The sequence below is a fragment of the Oreochromis niloticus genome, unplaced genomic scaffold, assembly GCF_001858045.2.
Source record: "Oreochromis niloticus isolate F11D_XX unplaced genomic scaffold, O_niloticus_UMD_NMBU tig00001146_pilon, whole genome shotgun sequence".
Classification (NCBI taxonomy): domain Eukaryota; kingdom Metazoa; phylum Chordata; class Actinopteri; order Cichliformes; family Cichlidae; genus Oreochromis; species Oreochromis niloticus.
Window position 1 is genome coordinate 251,058 of NW_020327324.1, and position 16,508 is coordinate 267,565.

Below are 16,508 nucleotides of genomic sequence, written 5' to 3' on the forward strand. Positions count from 1 at the left end.
GTGGATCCGAAGATCCATAATTGGCCTACCTGGGGTTGAAAGTCTCGATAAATGCACGGCGTTTCGGCGGGTATACCGGCTTCCGCGAGTGTGACGTTTATTTTGAGCGATGAAAAAATAATAGAATATAATTTTATTTTTATATTTCAATATCACAATAATCTTCCAATTTAGAACTACAAGTTAAAAAGAACTAACATAAATAAAATACACTTCAGCTAAATACTTCTAATTTATTTGCCCAAACCACGCGGAGCCGCACTAGTGCTAATGTATAAGAGATGTTGGTGTACTATAACTGAAGTAATGTTGTTAAGTCCTTAAAGTCATATTAATTTATTGTCATGACTGTATTTGAAACTATTTTTATTTTTGTTTGATACCTGATTTATATGGAATAAGCCTAAAGTAAAGTAAAGTCTAAAATACCAAATCTATGCCCTTGATTAAATGTCAAATGGCCGTCTCCTTATGTGTGGTTCAGGAGATGGAGACATGCTCCTATCTTTGAATAAAGAGACCTTAGTATTAATGTGTGCAGGCGTTATCCTGCTGTATTTTGTTAAGCTTTATTAAAAGTGTTGGCTCTGCAGAATAAAGCTCTTGATAGATGAGCAGCTAACAGCTAACAGCAATCATCCAAACACATTCTGTAAAAACATCACTTCTACTTAAAAAACGAGGAAAAAGGAGATGGAGAATATTAAAGGATGCTTAAAAGATCCTGTACATGTGAGATAGGTGAGATTTGGGATGAGTCCAGGATCACAGACCACATGTTGCATACATGACCCCAGTTGTTGCTCCTGCTTTCAGAGCCTCAAGAATTCAGGCAGCAGTCTGAGCCTAATCTGCAGAGTCCCCGATTGTTTAGATCAGTGGTTCCCAAAGTGTGGGGCCGATGAAAAGAAAAAAAAAAAAGAAAGCTTGGACACTGCTAGCATAATGGACAGATTTTTGACGGGGCTCCCACACAAACGCAAAGCAGGAGATGAAGCATCGCCAAATATGTTTCCAAACCAACTTCCTTCCAAGCCAAAGAGAGACATTTTTTGAAAAATGTATTGACAGCAATGTTGAATATTAGTACACAGGAAAAAAAAACAACTACAGGTAAAATAATTACACCGTGACGCCTCTGCCTTTTTAAATGGAGGGACAGTAACTGCATGTGTATATGTACGCGTGTAAAACCTGCAGATAGTCAGATTAACAGTAACAGTATTTTGTCTCTATCTGCCATTCTGCAATTCATCTCATGTAAACAATAACGTGGCGCACAGCGTGACGTGAAAAGAGGCACATACCTTTGACGTTGCGTGACGAACTCTGTAATCCTCGTCCACACATAAACGCAAAAAAGGAGTTTTAAATAATCTCCGTTTTCGGTGAATCGCAACACCGTTTACGTGTGGACGAAAAGCCCAAACGCATAGAAACAGCTGCGTTTTCAAAAATACCCGTGTAGGTGTGGACGCAGCATAAAAGAGTTAGTAGTATATTTTATTACTACCTGTAATTTGTTGCCGTTTACTTGTATTTGCTTAATTGTTTACTAAATGTTTGAGGTGTGAAATAAACCGCAATGGAGTTTGTGCGGGGGGGGGGGGGGGGGAGCGCGAACATTTTTCTTGTGAAAAAGGGGGGCCTGGCAAAAAAAGTTTGGGAACCACTGGTTTAGATCAATAAACTCCATAGCTTTGATATACACACATTTACATTGTCTTCGATGAGTTTTTGTAATGTGTTCTGCAAAAATGCTCAGTTGCACAAACTAATCCTGGCTCATATGTTTTCATTATTTTTTTCAGGCTGTAATCAGATTTAGAAACCCGACACTTCCTTATTCATCTTTCTCCCACTTTTCTTCTGTGTCATTGTTTCTATTTTGTGCTTTTCTCTGTATTTTGTTTCTGTCTTAATTCTGTCCTTTCAAACTTTTTCTGTTTTCTTATGTGAACCTGGAATCTGAGTCATGAGAAAATATAAAGGATGGCTGGAGGCAGGGAAGACCATGGCTGATGAGCTGGAAACAAAAGATGCATGTTTGCATTATTTTTGTATTATGACTAAATTAATAACTAAAATAATAACACCCGATCTTTTATATTAATCATCAGTGACATAGGTTACTTGTGCTGTTCAACCTGCTGGCACTGGGAAGGTCCCAGAAAGTGAGGAGCTTCTTCCAGATGTCCCATGTTTTGAGTTCTGACAGTCTGAATAATGTCAGCCTTTATTTTTCCATTTAAAAAATCAACAGCCCATTTCTGACATGAGATACGGGACGTGGCTGCTTCACCGACTGATAAAGAAATGCCACTATGTCATTTATACACAGCTCACATTAACACATATAATACAGCTTCATTCATTCATTTCTGCAATGACCGTCATGATATTCTGTACAATGGGAAAGATTTGACTGTGATGGTGAGGAAACAGTTTTCTTTATGTGGTTGTGGAAATTAGCCCTTGCACAATTGATTAAAATGATCAGACAGGTGGTTACAAAATGATTGTGATGTTGTCCAGTGCCTTGACTGTGTTTCTTCTGGAAATCAGTTTTTCTGTTCAGCGTGTGAAGCAACCATCCACAAGAAAACTGTATCCACGACAGCAGCCACGACTTATTTTTTTTTCAAACCTCTTCCATCCACTTCCTTAGGAGTGGTTGATGAAAGCTGCAAATACAAACTCAGTGAACAGGTTGTGTTTTAAAAAATGAGTGGATATGTTTAATGGCATATTTTCATAATGCTCATGAGAGGGCAAGTCCCCATATTTGTAAGATTTTAAAGGAGCTGTGTTTTTTTTAGTTATATATTAATATTTTCCAGAACTCCGTTCCTGACCTGTCGGTCGCTTTTTACTTTGCTGTTGTATTTAATTTATCCAGAATGTTTAGTTGATTATTTCATGGAGATGTAACAGATTGTTGGTGTATGGGGTTGAAGATTAATCTTTGTTATATTCTGATTTATTTAGGGCCACACGTATACACACCCTCACTGGGTTTAGGTCATTTCCAATGCTACTTGACTCTTCACTCAATTAAGGATCATTAAAGTAAATCTGGAACAAACTCTCTGCACCCTACTCTCTTATTTGTGATGACAGTAAAGTAGAGTTTATTTTTGAGCTGGTTCGTGACAAAGTCTGAACTTCTAAAGACAAAAACAATCTGCTCTGGTGCAGCTCTGCTTTAGAAGAAGATATCAGGCTGTTAACTGAGGTTATTGTTAATCCAGGATTATTTTAAATCAGTCTGTCACATCTACCAAATTCATTTATAAACATGACGGCGCTCTGGTGCCGTTGTGAATTCAACAGACAGCCTGCAGCAGGCTCTGCGCATGTGCAGCTCAGCAGTAAATAAAACAGCTTCCCAGATTTGGCTACATCTGTGACTTCAGTAACACTTTAACATAAATACTATTAAGCATTAGTGATGTATAAGCAAATATTTACTTAATCTGTCATAAAGCTTTTCTCCTCCATTACTACACATTAGTGCATAATTTATAAACACAGGTAACCACAGTATTCTTTATTAAAAATATGTATTTAATATGTTTAATATTATAAATGATGATGTAATAATTTTAAAATAAAGTATTACATGAAGTACAAACCTATTACTGTGGTTCGTGGGGTCATTTTGAATTAACATTTGGACAACAGAAAATGTTATAGACTAAATTTAACATTACAGCCTCCTGTAGTGGAAGCTCCTGTTAACCTCTTGTTGTGTTGTTAGTTTGGAAATAATCTTATACACTGAACCAAAGTCAACATAAAACATTCAAATGTAAACCTTCTAACTATACATGTAGAAAATTATAAAATAGAAAAAAAAACAGAAAAAAAATAAATGAAACATATTTATTGCATTTAAATTTATACAGTACCGATCATATCATTTGTATCAATTTAGACCAATACAGTAAATATATGTGTTGTTGGTCACACCAGTACGTCCTAATGTGAGTCGTGCAATCAGCTACTAAAGATCACATATTTCAAACTTTGTTCTCACTGCTCTTAAAAAAGGTTTAAAAGAAAAGTTTAAGAATGAATGTAAGAAATACCTGACTATAAAGCATAGAACTCAAATATGAATATACCTCCATATACTTTTTGCTATAAGTAAGTACTGTACATGATATTATGATGTAATGTTGTAGCTGTACATAAAGCTGAGCATGTCTGATATTTGGGGAGCAGAGGAGCAAGAGTGGCTTCATAAAAAGCTTCTTCTTGCCTTTGCTGCTACAGCTCTCCTCACTGACCTGTAAGACAAGCACAAAAAGACAAAGTGATTTCCAACATGTAAAGATATTATGAGCTGAAGACATTTAATAATGTGAAGAATAAATCAGCCTGCATGGCAGCAGAATTACTGAGAGACAGTAAAAACATAAGAGAAAACTACTTAGTTTGGGGACATATAGATGGACAATACCATACTGTACAATAACAATATCATTCTGTATATGAAGCAGACAAACTTACACTAAACTCTGAACGGCCCTCGATGTGTATAAGATCGGTTTAAGTGCTGACCAGGATGAAGAGAGTTGTATTCATGAGTTTCATTCTGGTTGACTCCATGATTTGTGGAGGAGCCCGGACTGTGACTCTCAGACTGGATCCACCTAAAACATGAAATAAACACAATAAACTCAAAAGTAACTGATGTTTGTTTAAAATAATAATAAAAAGTATTTTACCAACCTGGTGAAGCAGGAACCTGTGAAAGAGACAAATGTTATTACACATGTTTGTGATTTAAATTGTTCGATCAGAATACATGTATATGTGTGAATAATTAAAGTGTATGTAGTAAATAAACTCTCTAATACAGCATGAAAAGAAGAGGCTCTTACACTTGGACTGTCTGCAGAGATACAACAAGAGCAGGAGAATAATAATGAGAGAGACTCCACAAACCAGTCCAACAATCAACCACACAGGAGATGAAGAGCTGTCAGCTCCTGACACAGTTACTGTAACAACAAACAAAAATTAATTATTAATCAACTTTTTTATGTTTAATATTTCATAACATAACTTTACAAAAGATCCAGTTCATCTGTTTTCCTTGACTAGATTCTGAGTCAACTCCTGCTGTGTTTAAATGACTTGACTTCCCACAGTGAACACATCTACATGAGCCCAGTCTCTTAAAATGTCCTAACAAACTCACCAGTTGTGTTAATGTGAACTTCTTGGCTGTCCTCTGTGTAGTAAACTGGGTTTCCTCTTCCTCCTCTGCACCTGTAGAGTCCTTCCTGTGAGACACTGATTTGTCCATTTGAGTGGAAAACTGCATCTTGTGTGGTCAGGGCTTCAGAGGATTTCTCATCTCTGTACCAGTAGTATTTCCATCCAGATGATGATGATGGGTTCACAGAGCAGGTCAGGGTCACACTGCCCCCTACTGGAACAGCTGTGTTATCAGCTCTCAGTTTGGCCTTTGGTTTATCTGCAGTTCAGTTTAGAAAAAGAACAAACAAATAAATGACTGAATCTAAATGATTTAAACAACTAGACGGAAATGGTGAACATAAACAATAAACAATAAACTGTAAACTCATTTTGATCGACGCTGTGAAACTTATATTTTCTTTAGTGTATTTAAAGAGTAATTTGTCACGGTCTGGTGACTCCATGTTTAGGTTTTAGATTCTTTAAGATTCTGTTATTTTGTGGTTTTTCATGGTTTTGCCTTTTGTATTACTAGTTCCCTTTGTTATTCTTTAGCCCTCAGGTTTTGTGACTGTCCCTCTCGTGTTCCTTGTGTTACGTCTAGTGTTCCTTGTTTCTATTTTCATGTATTTCCTGTTTTACTTTGACAGTCCCATGTCCTGCGTCAGCGTATTCTGTTTTGCTTCCTCGCTGTCTCATTTTGTCGGATTAGGTTCACCTGTTCCTCCCTGTTGTGTGCCCTGTTATGTCACGTTTCCCTTTGTTCCCTGTCAGTTCATCTGCGTTTTTCCTGCTTATCACAAACTGCTAGTGATGGCCAAATGAAGCTTTCTGAAGCGCTGAAGCTTGTATTGAAAAACGGTTCATTACTCGAAGCTTTTCAACACAGTCCTCTCTGGTGACATCTTGTGTCCAAAAAATATGAAGAGCAGCTTGAATCCACAAAATAAAACCAACTGCTTCATAATGATTGCCCACTCTACAGAGTGGAATTCTGTCTGATATTGGGCTGCTGTTGTGTTGCTTTGAACGCGTATTTTTTGGTGTTAAAAAATGTAGTTTATTTGTTTAATAAATAATTTTGACCAGTAAACTTTCCTTGTTTGAAAATGCACCATGGTTTAGTCTTTCTTTGCTTGTGACTTCTTGATGTTGGCAAATACAATAATTGAAAAATACCACGTTACATATAACATACATATAATAATGCACATTATGCAGTATGCTTCTGCTGTGAGGTCCTGCCTCCATGTACTTATGCAGTTAATCTCTAGACGGGTATATTTATAAATAATATTATATTAGGGAAATTTTCTTATACATATTTTTGACCTGGGAGTAGAATTGATTGTGAAATGGAAATCGAAAATGCTTATGAACTTGCAAATTCAAAACATGATGCATTTAAGGAAACCCTTTTTCATTTTTATTCAAGAAGAGAATTTGTTCCGATGGCCGAACCTGTTCCTTTTCGTGGAGATAATTTCTCCTGCCTTAAGGAAAATCCCTTCACATGGAACAGAAGAGGCTGGAGTGCAGAAAAACTGGTAGAGATGCAGTTATGGCTCCACAAACTATCAGCTAAAGAGAACAAATATATTAAATTGTTGCACATTTTGTAGACTAACATTTTAAGATTTTTTTTTTTAAATAAAATATATCTTTTTATAACATTAAATGTTACGAGTCAAATGGAAGTTTTTCTAAAGTTATTTAATGATATTTATATTATGAAAAGCAGATTTTTGACATTTTAAGTTTTTCCCGTTTTCAGATAAAATAAACACGCACAAAACAAGAGCAAACAGCCAGAACACAAAGCTGGAAAACCCACCGACCAGAATCAACTCAAAATACTCCCACACAACAGAATCAAATCTCTCAGTGGAATGATCAGTGGTTCGCTATCTGTCACCATCAAAACACTCCACAAATCCCGTGAATGATTCACTTCGTTCCATTTGAATCAGGTACCGAAGCAGTTACGTGCATAATGAAGCTTCGGACGTCACTGGTCACGTGACTTTTGCCAAACGAAGCAAGCTTCGACACAGTGCTTCTGAACCAGTGTGTTGTTTTTTTCGACACACGCTCCGGAGCAGTGGCGGTCCTAGCCTATTTGGCGCCCTGGGCGAACACTCCCTCTGGCGCCCCCCCCACCCCCCACCACACACACACACACACACACACACACACACATATGAAGACAGAGAAAATATAGTATGCAAACGGCTACTAAACAGACATCATAATTCATCATACAATGAGAACAGGACAAATCAACAATTGACACTGACTAATCACTATTATATTAATATTATATTATTGTATATATTGTTTGGAGTTTAGTCTGTTACTGTAACTATTTTTACCATTTCTTCTTGGAGGAGCTGTAACCCACATAATTAAGAAAGTATTCTGAAAGTTTTAGGATACATGACCTGCCATTATCCAATGACACATCTGCTTACCTGTATCTTTTGCTCGTTTCTCCTTGTAGGAGCCATAATTAAATATTGAATTTTAATGATCACTGGGTTTTCATTTGTTTGGTTGCTATGGTGATGTGTAACAGGAGTCACGTGGGTGCTAGCGGTGACATTAAGAGGGCGTTGTCAGTCTGTCATTCACTGGTTTGATTTTGACAGAGAGGAGGGCTGGGTAGCTGTAGTTTTTGTTGACCGCAGCACAACGAGTTTCCCCTTGTTGCATTAGAGCCTGTGATGTTTTAAGAGTTTGAATCGCGAGCCGATCACATTGCTCTGTAAACTTTTCAAGCACTTTAATAAACAAGCAAGCAATTCCACCTCTCGCATTATTGCGTAAAGTTGACAGCGCGTCAGGCAAATAGGCAGGCTCAGTCCCCGGCCTCTAGCGACTGTGGAAGTCGCTACACTCCTCCTCTTCTTTTCTCTTTTTTAAACTTTAAAAACGGGTTGTGTGTGAGACTTTAAATCAACAAAATATAAAATATACATTTTAAATTGTTATTGATCCCTTTACCCCGAGTCCTAAAGTGTATATTTATTTTCTTACTCTTAAATATTTATTGTTCGTTTACTTGCACTGCTGTAACTGGAGCCTCGTCGTCTCGTCTCTCTATATACTGGACTGTATGTAGCGGAGATGACAATAAAGTTTACTTTGACTTCAGCAGCGAGCAGGCGCACCGAGGGCTCTCGCGCTCACTTTTCGTGTATTGATTATTGATTGATTGATTGATTATGCTTTATTCATCCCGAGGGAAATATAGAAAAACATCGGTACAAATTATAAGTCTTTATCATAGTGTCTGGTGTTTTCGTGTTGTTGGTTTGTTTTTATTTTGTTTTATTTTGCGAGTTGGTTATTAGATGCTGCTCCAGCCAGCCAGAGAATCCCCCGCCACCCCGCCCTCTCCTCCCTGTGCCGCAAGCAGCAGGCGCACCTCGCAAACGGAGGGCGCCCTTACTCCCAGCAATTTTTAATTTTTTTTTGCCGATGCCCGTGATGCCGCCCCCACCACGATGCCGCCCGGGCAACCGCCCGTGTCGCCCGTATCTAAAACCGCTACTGCTCCGGAGCGTCAGTTTCAAGAGGGCCATCACTACAAACTGCATTTCCCATGCCTCAGGTATTTAATTTCTTTATTCTTGTTTTTTTTTTTTGGGGGGGGGGGGGGGGTAGGTTTGTCCCAGTTCAGGTTTTCCTTGTTTACTCTCTGTCACCTTTTGCTTTTGCTTGTATTCTGCTTTACTGTAATAAAGGTTCAGTCTCAGTTCAAGTCCGTCTTCAGTGTCTGCATTCGTGACCAACCTCTCTCCACACCTCACAGTCTGCGGCGGCAGACGTTACTTAATTAAGGATGTATTAATAACCACCCCATGCAGGAGACTCTGACAGCACTGAGCAGCTCCTTCAGTGGCAGGCTGCTGCACCCACGGTGTGGGACAGAGAGACTCCGCAGGTGTTTCCTTCCTGCTGCTGTCAGACTCCACAACAAAGACTTTGCAGCTGACCAAAAACACACATCCACACATGTGCAATAATACTAAGTACAATTCGCTTTTTCTGACAACATTATATTTTACTCAGTTGTATATAGCATTTTTATTCTGTTGTATTCAGTATTTTATTTTATTCTATTGTGTAAGGTACAGTGGTCCCTCGCTATAACGTGGTTAACCTTTCGCAGCCCTCTGTTTCGCTGATATTTTTTGTGCAGTTTTGCATGCTTTTTAATTATTTTTAATTTATTTATCCTTTTTTTTTTTTTTTTTTTTTTACAGCGCATTGTGTTCTGCGTCTACCTCGTGCAAATCTTCGATCGCTAGCAGTGAGACTCTGAAGTGCTGTACTGTATGTTTGTAAGTTTTCTCCCCAACAAACACAACAGTGTTGATGAAATGTTTTGCACCATCAAAGGGAACCGCAGGTGCCTTTGGTTTCATTCTTCTATAACACTGGACTTATTTTTCTACGAAGGTCTGAACTGTGAGAGTGTTTAAGCAAGAGAAAAAAGTGTGCAAATGTTCATGCCTGTCTGAGAAAAGTGTATAAAGTGTGTAGTGAAGGGTTTTACAGCCTTAAAACATCTACAATAATTGTTAAAAAATAAAGTTGGCTACTTCGTGGATTTCACCTATCGCGGGTTATTTGTAGAATGTAACTCCCGCAATAAACGAGGGACCACTGTATCTTATTCTGATTATCTTATTCTGTTCCAGTGTTTTTTCTTATTTTTCCAACTGCAACTTAGCACATTCCACTTTCTGCTGTAACAAAACAAATTTCCCATGTGTGGGACTATCTGATCTGATCTGATTAACAAAAAACCTTTATTAACAAAGTTACAAAGTGCTTCACAGAAAGACATTCATAATCTGTTAAAATCAGAGAAATAGCTAAAAAGATAGACAGATCTACAGTCCATTAAAGTCCATTAAAATTATTATCTAATGGGAAAGAAACAAGCGAAACACACTGAGCGATTCTTTCTGAAGGACACATAAACTCTGTCAGGATCATTGCTTCGAATTCAAAATCTTCACCTTTTCACTCAAAGTCACTTCGAGTTTTTAAGAGACATTAAAGAGAAAAAGAGAAAAACAGCTAAAGAGCTGCTGTTAAGATTTTAGAGCTGTGGCTGAAATTGGATTGACATCATTGTAGTCAGAGCTCTCCTCTGGGTCACCACGTTGCCCTGTTGAGGTGATCAAATGAAAGCATTTCAAAACAAACTCCCTCTGTTTTGTCCACAAATGCATTTATTATCAGTGAGAATAATTACCAATGTATATTTTGCAAATCTCACATTTTGTGCACTCACTTGTCTTGTTAACGACTTTGAGCTGAATCACAGATGTGACATTGGTGTAATCACCTTCTGCTGGACCTGAAATAATAATCTGATTGACTTTCATGTTAAACACAGTTATTGTATAATCATCCAGCTTCCACAAGCTCTATATTAATGAAAGTGTAAACTTTACCATTTTCAGTGTTTTCACATCTTCTGAGTGTCTCATAGACACAACGATCACCTGCAGGTCAGAGAAAATCAGTCACCTCATGTCTGTGATACTAATTTAAACACAAATGTTCTTGCAAATAACATTTATATTAAAATCTGCAGCAGATGTAATAAGAACAGTCTTGTTGCAAACAGCATCAGAATATTTAAAACTACATGAAAAACTAACCATGAAGAAGAGAGGAGTACACTTGCTGCTGATCTTCATCCTGACTGAGCATCTGCTCATTAGCAGCACCTTTATTAGAATATAAAATGTGACTTGCTTGATTGCTTTTATATGGACCTCATGATGCATTTGTGTGTTTGAGTGTTTGTAGTAAGTAAAGGAAAAGGTCTCACAGTTGGTTGTTGTGCAGCAATACAACAAGAGCAGGAGAATAATAATGAGAAAGACTCCACAAACCAGTCCAACAATCAACCACACAGGAGATGAAGAGCTGTCAGCTCCTGACACAGTTACTGTGACAAGAAAGATATTATTGATAAACTTATTTATTTTCATAAAAGTCTCAGAAAATAGAGCCAGTTGACTTCAAATCTTAAAACAAAAAAAATCATTTACAAAAATCCATCGCATGTTTTGATCCTGCTCACCTTTAACTGACATCCAGCTCTGTGCTGACTCTCTTCCTGAGTACTGACACTTGTAGAAACCTTCATCAGACTTTGACACTGCAGAGATCTTCAGCTCTCCTCGGGTATCATTTTGAATAAGTTTGTCATTGTGATAGAAAAACACATTGGAAAGTATTTTTTGTGTTCTCAAACTGCAGCTCAGACTCACAGAAGCTCCCTCAGTCACAGGATGAACAGGACTCACCAGGATAGGACCATTACCATCATCTGTGACACAATCACACACAATTGTTTCAGTCACATCAGCTGGTGCACACTTTGAGAAAAAGCTGACAAACAATAATAAGAACAGATTGTACAAATGTTTTTCATCATGAAGATCTGATCTTGTATTTTTAAAAACTGCTGTATGTGTTTTATTTTTCCCACATGAAATTACTTCACATACAGCAAAGCTGGGACAAATGTTAATGTGATGTTTAAATCATTAAAATCCAAGAAGTAAATGTATAATAACATACTCTGTACAGTGATGTTGACTGCACTGCTGAACTCTCCTGATCCAGACTCACACCAGTACACTGCAGTATCTGACTTTGATGTGTTGATGTTACATGTGGATCCAGTCATTCTCCTACAGTCAGAGTACAGTCGGCCGTCCTCAGAGAACTTCCTCACTCTCCACTCAGTGAAGTTTCCCTCACAGGTCAGTGAGACAGAGTCAGAGGTGAAGTGTTGCACTCTGTCAGGACTCACTGTGAGAGACGCTGCTGAATGAACATCTGGAAACAACATGCAGTGAAGAGACAAAGCTCACAAATGTTAGCATTCAAAATATAAAATTAGTATTAGAAAAAAAAAGATTTTAATGGGCTGAATCTTGGTGGATTACAGTGATGGCACAAATTATTGGGAAGAAACAAACTGACCTGCAGACCAGACAAACTTTGGTTGACTGTGATCAGTGTGATACTCTGGGTCTCCTCTTCCAGCTCTGCACACATATCCTGCTGTGTGTGTCTGTCCATGAATGATGTAGGAGTCCTGTGCAGTCCCACTGCCATCAGGTAGCAGCTCATAACTGGAGGATTTCTCTGATAGATCAGGAACAGCTTTATACCAGTAGAAGCTCCATCCTGCAGACGGATGTTCAACCTCACAGTTCAGAGTTACTGAGGCTCCAGGACTCAGCCATGATGGAGACACAGTGAGGACAGGACGGGGTTTATCTGTTCAACAAAGATTTTCTCTCAATGTTTCGTCTCTTAACTCTGAATTCAATGTCACTAAAATGTTGACTCACAAATATTTATGATGAACTTTAAGAGTGAGACTATCTAAACATGTCAAATATCTCAACATGTACTAATAAAAACACATTTTTACAAACTGTTTCTATTTCCAGCTTAAATGAACTATGACTCTACTTACTGTCAGAAACTGTCAGTGTGACTGAATCACTCCACTCTGTTGTTTTATGCTGTGAACTTTTCATTCTGCCCTTACAGCGATAGTTTCCACTGTTGGATGATGAAGCAGATCTAATCCTGTATTCATTTTGATTTGGAGCTTTTATCATGCTGTTTGTTTCCCACTCATAATCCCACTCAGTGTCTCCTTTCAGTCTTATTTGACACAGTCCAGTTCAAGAATTGCTCAACATCATAATGCCAAACAGGTTTAAGAAATATGATGCTGTTGTGTCTTCATCTAAATGCTGAGTCGTGAATTTATTCTACATTGTTCTTTAAACCCAAAATCAAAACTTCACTTATTCCCTGTTGTACTCTGTGTAGTAAAATGGGTTTCCTCTTCTTCCTCTGCACGAAGGAAGAGACCTTCCTGTGAGACTCTGATTTGTCAACTCGCGTTGAAAACTGCAAGGCTTAAAGGATTTCAAGTCTCATTACCAGTAATTCTATCATGACTCACAAAGATCACTTGGAACAGTGTGAGCTCCAATGTGGATTTTTTAAATATTTAATTCACTGTTTTAGGAATATATTTGTTATATTGATAGTAAATATTATACTTGAAGTGTGAAATAATATACTGATCTGACTCTAAAAGAAGCAGACGTTCTACTGCAAAGAAATGAACACTTTCTAATCCTAATCAACATTTGTGGATTTGTCTGGATGTAAAGCTTGTTTTGACTGTAGGACACTGGGGTACCCACAGAGGCCGTCACAAACTTGGAGAGAACAGTCCATTCAAATCCAGGACCTTCTTGCTGCGAGGTGACAGTCTTAACCACCACTGTCATTGTTCATTCATTCATTTGAATTTTTATTGTGATACACACTATTACTATTACTATTATTAATAATAATCTAAATTGAGAAAAAAACAAATGATAATAATATAGGCAGCCAGTGTTGGTCAAGTTACTTGAATAGACCTTTCAGCACAATTCTATTTTTTATGCATCTATCATATAAAATTGAATCAAATGGAAAGCCTCTTTCTACAATTTATGCACATTGCATTAAGCAAAATTAAATAATATGCAACCATATTCCAGCATATTAAATAAAATAATGTTTTTTTGTTTACACTCACTCTTTCAAATAGATGCAAGTAAAACACAGCAAAAAATAATTAAAATCAAATATTCAGTGGCACTAAGTCCTGTCCCTTATAAATCTATTTTCACTTGTTTAGCAGGAGTGGGGAGGTTTGCCCGGTGCTGCAGCGGTCATGTCAGTGGGAGGATCCGGGTGTTTCTCTATGAACTTCACATTCCCGTGGCAGCGTGCTAGGTGCTTGCTCAGATTTTAAGTTTAATTTTCTGCTGTAGAAAGAAGTTTTCTTCTCATGCAGCGTGTACAGCGGACTGTCACTTTTCACTGAATAAAACTTAAAGTAATGTCAGTATGTCCACGTTTTAAACACTGCATGCAGTGGCGGTGACATGGGCAGTTGCCCAGGGCGGCATTGTGGTGGGGGCGGCATCATGGGCATCAGCAAAAAAAAAGTTGCTCGCACCCATGCTGCCCTGACATCATGTCAGCGCATTTTGGGGATTGCATGGCCATTGCATTGCATGAGGAGTAAGGGCGCGCTCCATTTACAAGGTTCACCTGTTGCTTGCTGCACAGGGAGGAGAGGGGTGGGATGGCTGGGGATTCTCTGGCTGGCTGGAGCGGCACCTAATAACCAGCTCCCCAAATAAAACAAAATAAATAAAAACAAACGAACAAACTAGGGCTGTCAACGTTAACGCCGTCATCACCATTAACACAATTAAAAATTTTAACGCAATTAATCCATCTGGAGCGCAGATGGGTTGATTATGCGCCTGCTTGCTGCTGATGCTGTGCTGAAATCTCACACACAACCTGTCGAAAGGGGAGGGGGCGGGCTCCTTCCAAATAGAGCACATTTCAGTCATAATGGTGTCAGTCCAAGCCCATTATGTATTAATCATTGTTCCTGGGTTGTGTGAAATCCCAGAAAAGAGGGACCCAGGGCACCAAACAGGCCAGGACCGCCCCTGGCTGCATGGTACTCTCTCCCACACTCTATATTATCTATTGTTGATCTACACACGTCTGTTGCTGCCATGGTCGTTGCATGCACTTATGTCTTTACGTCTTATGTCTTTTTCAACTTTGAAGGAAAAAACTGATCATTTGAGAAGCTCTAATATGCTGCATGACATTCCTCCTTCTCATGAAGAACATGTAGTTGGCCTTAAAGGTAATGTTCTTTCATGCTTCAAATCATATCTATCTGAGAGATTGTTCTCCGTCACCATGGGGAAATACTCTTCCTCTTCTGCCCCTTTTTACTGTGGTGTGCCTCAGGGGTCTTTGTTACGTCCTACGTTGTTGTCCTTGTACATGCTGCCCTTGGGACTCATTTTCAAAAAAACATAACATCTCCTTCCACTGCTACGCAGATGACATCCAAATCTACTTCCCTCTGAATCTGGATGCCCCGTTTTCATTCCTGCCTTTGTTTGACTGTCTGTGGGATATTAAAGACTGGCTATCTCATAACTCTCTTACCTTAAATGAAAACAAAACGGAAATTATTGTTTTTCATAGCCACATTCCCCTGGACCAGCTAACTGATACACTGGGGTCTTCTGCCAGCCATCTCTCTCATTCCAGGGTGCTCCTGGATAGCTCCTTCAAATTAGACAAGCAAGGATTTTAAAATCCTTTTTTTCACTTTTAAAATTTTAAATAAACTGACTCCTAGTTACTTTACCTATCTCCTTGACCTGTGTGCTGATAGTGTTAGTGCAGCTGTCCCTTTAATAGTTTAATAGACACCTGGAGACATCGCAGGAAGTAGGAAGTGGAAGGAAGCAGGAAGTAGTAAGGTTTATTGAAGTTTACACATGGCTAAGTGACTGCTAGGAATCCACATGCATCTGCCCCCAATCCTTCATCTTTTGGAGCATCGTCTGTATGTATATTGTTTATTTGATACTCACCTGTAGTTCCTGTAGTATTTTGTGACATGAGGGAAGTTTAATGTGTAACTTTGATAAGTTGTTGAAACCACATGTTTAGATTGCGGCTATGCTTATTCTCGCAGCTAAAGTGCTACGCTATGTTGATTTAGATTATTGTAGATTGTTGGTACAGTGTATATGGAAGATTTAAAGAATATACTTTGTGACTGTAATTGTGTTATGTTTGTTTCAGTTTCACACTTTCTACATCATTAAACCTGTGGACAAAGAGTAATGGTCTCCAGAGTCTTGATGGAAGAAAAGGGTTAAACCTTGCTGCCTGTTCCTCTTCAGCGCAGTGTGAAGAGGGAAAGGCAGTACAACCTGTATAACCCCAAGAGAGCACTAAGGTCTTCTAGTCAACTGCTTTTAGTGCAACCAAGGTCTCGTTTAAAAGCCAGAGGTGACCGTGCCTTTGCTATTGCTACCACACTGTCATGGTTTTTGAGGTATTTTGAGTTGTCATGTTTTGGTTTGATTTTATATTTGGTATTGTATTCTGATTCTTGTTCTTTCTTGACTATTATTAGAATTCTATGTTTCTGTTTATTCGTGTTTAAGGATTTGTTCTTCGGTTGGTCTCATGTTTAGTATAGTTGTAGTTCCATGTGTCATATCTTCCTGTCTCTCTCAGTGTCAAGTTTGCATTTTTGTGAATTTTCTTATTTCCTGTTTTACTTTGAAGGATCATGTTCATGTCTCATGTCAGTGTGTTCAGTTTTACTTCTCCCCTGTCTC

At 38.4% G+C, this 16,508-nt stretch overlaps 1 protein-coding gene and 1 long non-coding RNA gene across 2 annotated transcripts in view; both read right to left on the reverse strand.

The window, feature by feature from the left end:
* Positions 1–16,508, reverse strand: part of LOC109201621 (uncharacterized) — a 65,438-nt gene that overhangs the window by 31,817 nt on the left and 17,113 nt on the right. Inside the window, exon 2 of the mRNA XM_025904371.1 lies at positions 5,210–5,488. Coding sequence (XP_025760156.1) covers positions 5,210–5,488 — 279 coding nt within the window. The remainder of the gene's footprint in view (positions 1–5,209; positions 5,489–16,508) is intronic.
* LOC112844748 (uncharacterized) lies at positions 10,068–10,774 on the reverse strand. Its single transcript, XR_003217497.1, has 3 exons — positions 10,683–10,774; positions 10,520–10,585; positions 10,068–10,393 (listed from the first exon to the last, which is right to left on the reverse strand). It is a non-coding gene; the product is annotated as an uncharacterized LOC112844748 (long non-coding RNA).